The sequence below is a fragment of the Ascidiella aspersa genome, chromosome 6 (assembly GCF_963924565.1).
Source record: "Ascidiella aspersa chromosome 6, kaAscAspe10.2, whole genome shotgun sequence".
NCBI lineage: Eukaryota > Metazoa > Chordata > Ascidiacea > Phlebobranchia > Ascidiidae > Ascidiella > Ascidiella aspersa.
In genome coordinates, this window is record NC_139452.1 from 5,083,362 (window position 1) to 5,092,425 (window position 9,064).

The 9,064-nt window shown below is 36.9% G+C and overlaps 1 protein-coding gene across 1 annotated transcript; it reads left to right on the forward strand.

The window, feature by feature from the left end:
- The first annotated feature begins 1,109 nt into the window (after positions 1 to 1,109).
- LOC146139312 (sodium- and chloride-dependent taurine transporter-like) lies at positions 1,110 to 8,846 on the forward strand. Its single transcript, XM_083392395.1, has 12 exons — positions 1,110 to 1,263; positions 1,773 to 1,904; positions 2,935 to 3,169; positions 3,573 to 3,705; positions 4,002 to 4,136; positions 4,683 to 4,786; positions 4,850 to 4,943; positions 5,655 to 5,798; positions 6,314 to 6,442; positions 6,850 to 7,056; positions 7,989 to 8,165; positions 8,745 to 8,846. The coding sequence occupies exons 1-12, from the start codon at positions 1,110 to 1,112 to the stop codon at positions 8,844 to 8,846; spliced, it is 1,746 nt and encodes a 581-aa protein (XP_083248521.1).
- Positions 8,847 to 9,064: the final 218 nt, after the last annotated feature.

The following is a 9,064-nucleotide window of genomic DNA, read 5'->3' on the forward strand; positions in this document are numbered from 1 at the left end:
GAGTAAGGCCAGGCTAGACAAATAAACTAGCTTGCGGCAAGGTTCGAACTGACGACCTGGTGCTACTGGGACCGTCACTCTGCCAAACTGCTCTACATACAAAAGGGGACTCGGCGTTTAGTGTGCACGCAAAAATGTGGCATAGGCTCTATAGTGATGTATATATAACATGGTTTGTGAGAATTATATCGCCATGTTTTGTCTTGGCGTAACGCGAATTTAATTGAGCAAGGCTTGCAACTACTTGTTTTGCTATAATTTCATTTTTTGCATGCCGGATTTCGGGCGAAAAACGCGAACACTTTTCATGGAAATACATTTTTGCTTCCGCTGTATTCAGATCCAGAAATTCCATAGAAATGCGGCGCCGGAAATTTACCAGTTTAACTCACGATCTTATTTCACAGTTGTTCGCAATCGGTTTACGTAAGGCTTCGGTAAAAAGCTTTTCGACGCACATATATTGAAAACGCATAGGCGTTATTATCGATGTTGCTTCATAGGCCTACTTTGCGTTTGATTTGTTCAAAATAAGACGCGACTAAAATTAACACAGGTGTATAAAATACAGTATATAGTATTATATTTGATCGTCTTATAACAAAAATACGCTTTATTATGAGCGTCGTCATCAATTGACAGACCTGGTTTTAAGGCACAAAAGTGTTTACCAATTCCTTTCGCCACTAAACTATAGAGACCTATACGTAAAAATTCTATTGCTGTTTTTATCGATATCAGTAGGAATTCTAGGAACCCGCATTGCTAGGCTCTGTTGTGCAAAACCACCAAACCGTTTTGTATTAAAATTATTTTACAGGCAACAGTTGCCACTTTGAATAGACTTTTGAGTTCGATTTGTGGAAAAATTAAGACCACTTTTAACAATGCGCGAATTGCAACACCATAAGGATGCATTTTAACGCTTTAAGTCTATCAAAGTACATTTCCTATAAGTATGTTTCAGTCAGCAAGCAGCTGCTAAATTAAGCATTGCGCACTTTGCCCATTTATCTGGAAAACTTCTTGGTTTTGCAAGTTTAGGTTCGTGAAAGGCCTGCAGGTTTTAGTTTTGTGTTGCTGTGGATTTGTACACTTTATTTTTACAAATGTCTGTCAAGCAAAACCAGCAAAATGAGACCAAAGCAAAGCAGCGACCCAAATGGAGGAGATCAGTCGATTTCTTGTTCACCGTAGCTGGCATGTCGGTGGGCTTGGGAAATGTTTGGCGTTTTCCCTACCTTTGTTTCAAGAATGGGGGAGGTAACTGTAGACCACTGCTATATAAACATGTTCGTACTGTTGGTATTTTATATAACCATAAGGGCCATGGCCTTACAGGTATATATTTGTAGGCGTTTTTATGTGACCCGAAAAACAAGTTTTCTCTTTTTTGTTATTAAACCGCCCGAAAGTGATTAAGTTCTCTGGGACTGCAAAGTACTATTCAGTGATATCAAGTTTCTTGTTCTATTTTGATAAAAGGTGCATCCTACTGTAGGCTTCTGAGATTTTTGGGCACTTTGGAGTTTTTTCTAAAGTCGTAAAGACATCTTTTTAAATCTTTCGTGTTGGATCTAAAAAAATGTGTTACGCTGCTTACACTGTAAAACAATTCAGTACAACTGTTTTTAAAGGTTAAGTATGAAAAATGAACCTAAACAAATCTTTAAAAATTAACTCGCAACACACAACTTTCATTCGGAACTATAAGAGTTATATATCTACACCTCTTACACGGTCAAGCAAATTCGCTCAATCATTTTCCGCAGGTGCTTTTCTTGTGCCTTACTTCTTCTTCGCCGCAACTTTGGCGATTCCGAGCATGATTCTGGAAACTTCGTTGGGACAAAAGTTCCGACAGGGACTCACAAAAAGCTGGGGTATCGTGCCCATATTTAAAGGTAGGTCCGAAAAAATAAAAAAAATTCAATAACAGATATTCACTTTTATTGTTGTGCCTAACCAAGGGTTCTGTCAGTAGTTATCCCCTTGCTTATTGTCCTTCCTATTTAAATTTTAAATAATTTTTAATTCACATTAAGAATTATAAGGGAATTTTTAGTTTGTTTTATTCTTAACTGAATTACACGATATAATGAATTACTTTTTGAAAACGTTTTTTTAATTGATTAGGTCCATCTTACGCGTCACAGAACTAAACAGCTGTACCGTTCTTTCGGAACTGTACCGTAAGAATAAAAAACATACACATAAATATTTATGTAAACTTTTGCTACCAGGCATAGTATGAATCGAAAAACTAATATCTAATATAGTCGTAATAACGTTACGCGTATACCTAATAGTCTATTACATAATTGTCGTAATAACGTCTAAATCGGAATAAGACCCAAACCTGTCGGAATAAGACCTAAATTGTTTATATCTTATTCAGAGGATTTAGACCTTTTCTTCCGTCGAGTTTACTGCACAGTTTGCTTTATTGTGTCGTTGGCCTTATAGTTTTATAGATTAGTCTGCTTTAGATACCGATTGGGAGTGGTGTAACTACTTAAGTCAATGACTTGTCTTAAGTGCATTTAAGTCACTGTTTTTAAATGGCATGACATTATTTAAGTCGTTTAGGTAAAATGACTGGACTTGACTTCAGTCTTTTAGACAAATGACTTGACTTGGACTTAAGTCAATTAATCAAATTACTTGGGTTGAATTAAGGGTTTTTATTTACCATTTTTTATGCTATTTTTTAGTTGAATTATTGTATTCGGACGAGTATACCTATTTTAATTGTTTATTTTATTAGTAGTTTGACTTGGAGATGACTGTAATAATGACTTGACTGGAAATTGACTTGGGCAACTGATGACTTGGACTGGGACTTGTTTGTTTGTTTTTCAAAAAAACTTGACTTGGCCTTTTTTTAAATGACTTTACTGGCACTTACAATACTGTTTTTTTACCGATTGACAGGCATAGCGTTCGCGGAAACGATGATCATGTTCCACGGCGTTATCAGCTATCCCATTATCCTCGCTTGGAGCTTTAAGTATTTGGTGAAGAGCTGTCAGTCTGTGCTTCCCTGGTCCACCTGCGACAACCCCTGGAACACCGCACGTTGCGTCACTTCCAGGTCTCTTGGCAACGCCTCTGTCACCAATATGACGTCATCCAATGGAACTGTTTCGTCGGCCACGGAATACTGGAAGTAAGTGATTTTGAGGAAAGCTATTGAAAGTTTTAACTTATATGCAATAATTGTGGTAACCATGACCTGAAATCAGTCTTTAGAATTATTTTGCAAAGTAAACGAAAATAAATAAACTTGCTAAATAGTCACAAATATTTGAAATTAATTAGTTTTAAAAGTTCTATTTTTTTCACATTTTAAACATGTTGTTACACCATCTACGTTTTTTGTTTCATAGTTACACCATCCTCAAAATTGTGTACAAAACTCCTTGATACACCAATATGGCGTCTTAACTTAGGTAGCCCCGAATCCGACGTTAAAGATTACGAATTCAATGGATAAAATACTGGGTCGCTTCTGCCTATATAGTTGATCGCAAAATAAGACCCCACAACTATCGCTTTTTCTCGTTTCTTAGTCACGAAGTACTCAGTGTGACGTCAGGCATTGACGAGCCGGGAAACTTGAAATGGGACCTTGCGCTTTATCTCGCCATCTTGTGGTTGGGATTTTACCTCAGCACTTTTAAGGGAATCGGGTGGACTGCTAAGGTAAGCACTAACACATTATTAAGGGTTATATCGCGTTATTGAGGGTTGTTTCCTTTCGACAATCCCATTCACCGCTAAGGTAAGCACTGGGGTTATTCAATAACATCGTACAGGAGTCGTTACCAAAAGCAACAGTCGTAATATCAATTAATACTTTTTGTCCGAGAAATCGATTTTATATTTTCATCATAAAATACGGTGTCATTGTAATAATAAATAAAACATTTACTTCCGTTTTCCGAAAAGAGTAGGATTATATGTCTTATTGTTTGTTTTTAAACCACCAATTATTTTAGATTGTTTACGTCACAGCAACGGCGCCATTTGTTCTGATCGGCGTCATAATGGTTCGAGGTTTAACACTAGAGGGCGCCGCAGATGGCTTAAGATATTACCTCATTCCTGACGTCACTAAACTCATTAACCCTGATGTAAGTTGACGTCATAATGACGTAGGCTTATAAACTTTTTTTGAGGCAGAACTGTTGCTGCTTCCAAATCAGTGGCAAATCGACACGATTTCTTAGTAAGTAGTCAATCAAATAATTTTGTTTATTAGAAACGAAACAAGGTTTTTACTTAAAACTTTTATTTTTTCAGACAACATTTAAAACTCAGACTGTCAGTTATTCCAAAAACTTTTACGCAACTAAAATAAGGAGGTTATTAAGCAATACACTCAAAGGGGTGTCATATAATTCATCCATCCACAATACGTGATTGGCAACTATTGAACCATTTGATGTTACCTTTTAACAATTTACAGTTTGCTGCCTAATCAGTTTCGAAAATTGGTAATGCGAACGTGTACGTCGGACTCGGGACTTGGGACTCGGGTAGATTTACATAGTCTTACTTGAGGCCCAAGTCCCAGGTCCGACTCCAGCAAAACAAACCGACTCCCGAGTCCGACCACAGTCCTGCTTTAAAGTAAAAAGAAAAGCTTTGGCAGTTCTAAAACAGTGACTTCCTGACAGGTTTGGGTAGCGGCCGCCACCCAAGTACTTTACTCATACGTTGCTGCCAACGGGATTTTTGCTACAATGGCGAGTTATAACCACTACCACCACGACATTTGGCGGTAAGTGAAGTCCAAGCGTTTAATTTAACCACTGGAAGGTAAAAGGAGAATTTTGTTTTGCAGAGATTCCGTGATCATTGCCCTGATTAACAGCTGTGCCAGCTTCCTTAGTGGATTTGCGGTCTTCTCAACTCTTGGGTACATGGCACACTACCAGGTTTGTAGTGGGATACACAGACTTTTAAGTGGTGTTTTTTTAAATCTGTTAGTGGGGTATTAGTAGGCTACAAGGTATAAAAGTGTAAATGGCAAAAAGTGCTATCATCGTAACAGATTGATATAGATAAATATGTTTATTGTTTAGGAAAAGGATTCCAAGGGAGCAGCGAAAGACCGTTAGGTTATAGGTCTTTTTGCGACATATTTTTTTAAACAAAAGATTAGTTCCTAAGGTAAAATTTAATTTGCAGCGATTGGGTTTATAACATTATATTCTCAGAAAGATACTAGGCAATATAAAAACAAACTTTTGTTCACTTATAATAAAATTATTATTTGGCTGTCGTTAAAGAGTAGGCCTACCCCATTGAAGTAATAAAAGTATGACAGCCGTAAGGTCACTGACCTGTTAATAACATAACAATAGGCCGAGGCTTCAAAAATAGTTCACTAAGACCAGGTTATAAATTACTAACCAGATACTAGCAAGCAGTGTTGTAAACAAGTCATTTGTAAAATAACTTTAAATTCAAAGTATTTTCGAATAAATAACAAGTCAAGCCCCATTTCAATCAATCAGTTGCGCAAGTCAAGTCCCAGTCAAGTCAACTTTAAGTCACGTCCTTGTCGTAAAAATAAAAATCATTGACTGAAGTCATTACAACAGTGCTATCAATGGCAAATAACCTGATATTTTGGTCGTCTTCAGAACACCACAGTTGACATGGTGGCTTCATCAGGGCCAGGTCTAGCTTTCATCGCCTACCCAGAGACCCTCTCCTTACTCCCCCTTCCTCAACTTTGGAGCGCCATGTTCTTCGTCACTTTGCTTCTTCTCGGATTCGATTCGCAGGTGAATATTTGACCTTGAAAGTCGCGGTTTAACCTTGTCGTGTGTTTGCCGTTACGAGCGTATAATTGATGGAGAGTCAAGCCAATGTATTTTTATTAAACTTCTTTATACACATATTGTTTCTTTTTTTTACTATACTGTACAGTTTTTGTACCATTTGCTAGTCCAGTTGCACTTTGCAACAGATATTCTTGCAGTTATTGTTAGTAATACTGTGGCTTTTAAAAACTTGTAGGCCTATAAAGCATTTTCCGCAAGCTTCACTTCACTTTTGTTTGTCAAATGACTTGACTTGACAATAATATTTTGGTAAAATTTTGCCTCAAAATATTTTCTTGTAAAACAGTTTTCTCGCTGTATGATTTGGTTTGACAGTTACTGGACGATGTTTTTTGGCAAATGACTTGAATGGGGCCTAATCATTTGTCAAAATCATTTCAAAGGCTTGTTTACAACACTACCTTTTACTGTTTAAAATTATCAATTTGGTTGCGTAAACTTGTTTTTTGTTGCAGTTTGTGAACATTGAGAGTTTCACCGCTTTTATCTTTGACAACATTCCGCGGCTAAAACAACACAAGAAAGTTGTCCTAGCAATAACCTGCCTCTGTTTTATGGTGATATCTCTCTCTATGGTAACCGAGGTGAGAACATAGAATATAATTGTCGAACAAACCATACACCAACACTATTTTACATTAAAGGTGGCGTAAATGTGTGTTTCAAGAAATAAAAAAAACACATAAAAAGACACCTTTGTGCGCCAGAAAGGCATGTCGAAAAACTTCAAGATTGCAAAGGCTAAAAAGCAACACCACCCTAGCCCTTGTGGGACATAAAAACATTTAAAAATTCAATTTAACAGAAAGAAAAACAATTGAAAAATGCATAAGGGGTTATTTGAAACGTTCAAAATGATAGCTACCTCTGAATGGGCTTTGATATTCTTATTACGACTTACTACAAACACCAACCATAATGCTTCAAAGAACAATTAGTTTTGATCAATTCTGTACAACTTTAACACTAATGTAGGCTACTTTTTTTACAGGGCGGCGTGTATGTGTTCGAGATCTACAACAACTACGGGGTTGCTGGTTGGTGCATGTTCTTCATCATTCTCTGCCAGCACGTCGCCATATCCTGGTGCTACGGATTTGAAAGGTGGTGGGCAGACCTGAGCGATATGATCGGAGAAAAGTGGGGCAAAATGTGGCTCAAGATCTGCTCCGTGTACCTTGCGCCAATCTTGTGCTTGGTAGGTTAAAGTAATTTAAACCAAGTTTACCTATGATTGCTATATTTTCAAAATCAAACATCATAGGCCTACTTGCGGAACATTCAAATTGCCAGGTATTTAGCATTTTGTGTCCGGTGTGTGCTAATATTAGCCGCGAAAACGTCTAAATAAGTCTTTAGGCTTAATAAATTAAGCCTCAAAGTACCGGTACTTAGCCTATGCTTCTAGTCTATTAAAATACTAAATGTCGTGTTTTGGTCTTGGTTGGCTAGTGTTCGTTGGCCAAGTCTAAAATTGATTTTTGTTAGTATTTTTACTTCTGACGGTGATTTTCAACATTAAGGATGATAATATTATGCACTGGTCGGTTTAAGACTAAAACGGGACTATAGGTCCTAGGTATAGGCTAACAATAGAGTGCTAAACCAAGATACGATCTAGACCCGTCAGAATAAGTCCTAAGCGGAAATAACACGATCCAAATAATCATTAACCTTACCCCACATCCCATCCCAAGCTTTATCACCAACTCTACTAAAATTTTAACACTAACCCAAATTCCAACCCCACGCATTATTGACGCCTAACACTAAGCTGGGACAAACAGTCCAACAGCGCAACAGCGGTAGCTTAACGGCTGATGCTAGACCGGTGTTCTTCAACCGTCCCTAACCCTCTTCCTACAGTTAAAAGTGTTTGGTGACATTTATGACTTATCCGTATAGGTTTTTAGCTCTTATTCCGACGAGTTTAGGTCTTATACTGTGTCGTACTTAATACTGCGTATTTGTTCTTCATACTATGACATTATAGATAGGTCTTAATATTGTGGTAATATAGATAGCTCCGCAAAAAAATATATTGTTACCTGTTTAAATATTGTTACCTGTTCCCGTAAAAACATTTTAATCAGTAACGCGACCATTTAACAAATAAATGTTAACTTTAAGGTGATCACAGTCTACTACCTTGTTATGCACAAACCGCTCACATATCAAGGTTACGTCTATCCCGGCTGGTCGCAAGTAATTGCCAACCTAATGTCGCTTAGTTCGGTTGCCATCATACCCGGCTATGCAATCTACAGGTTGGTAAAATGCTGGAAGAAAAATGGTGACTTTAAACAGGTATGCTATTTAAATTCGTTTAAGTAAAAAGTATTTTCATATGTGCCGAAAAATACATTTCGGGACCTATCTTGTTTTTGTCGATAAAATTTTTTGGAAATTTTCACAAATGGCGAATGGTCGTGTGTAGATGCAGTTTTATGGATCTGCCCATCTAGGGGCCTTTAACTGGGGGAATAAATCATATAAGTGTGACGTCACCATACAAATATGCGTGACGTCAGCGTATAAGTTCTTGTAGCTTTAAACCCCTATCTTGTTTAATTACTTTATTAAAATAATGAGGATTCAAAAACGGACGATCTTTAAAAAATTCCCTCCTTACTCGCCATTTGCTGTAAATAAGTTAAAAGGGAAAAACGTTTCTGAATAAAGATTGATATAAAGGTAAACAAAAAAACTACGCTATTTAAAGTTTATTAAGATGAGTTCGATTGCAATTCATATCATTTAGTGTTCGGTTGGAACCACAACTTTTCATTCTTAGGCCCCATAAACTTTTTTTTATGGACCCTAACTAGTCCGAAAACCTAATTTAGGGAACCACTGGGTTTAACGTGTTTTTCTACTTTTAAACAGCTCTTTCGGAACTATCCTAAATCGAAACAGGAGGAAGAAGTTAGAATGAAATATTCTTTGGATGACATTTCTTTGGATAAATCCGTTGTCCTTATTGAATGAAAACAAACGGATTGCTAAATTATACTTTGTATTTTCTTTTGAAACGGTACCTGATATTTTCGACAATACCAAATGATGTAATTACTGTGGTAAACTGGGCACAATGTATGGAAAATAAACTTTCAAAGTATAATTTTTCTTGGATGTAAGGTCAAAGGCTCTTTATCGTTAGACGGCATATCTTCTTTTGTTTTTAATTTACTGCTTTTACATTGTTT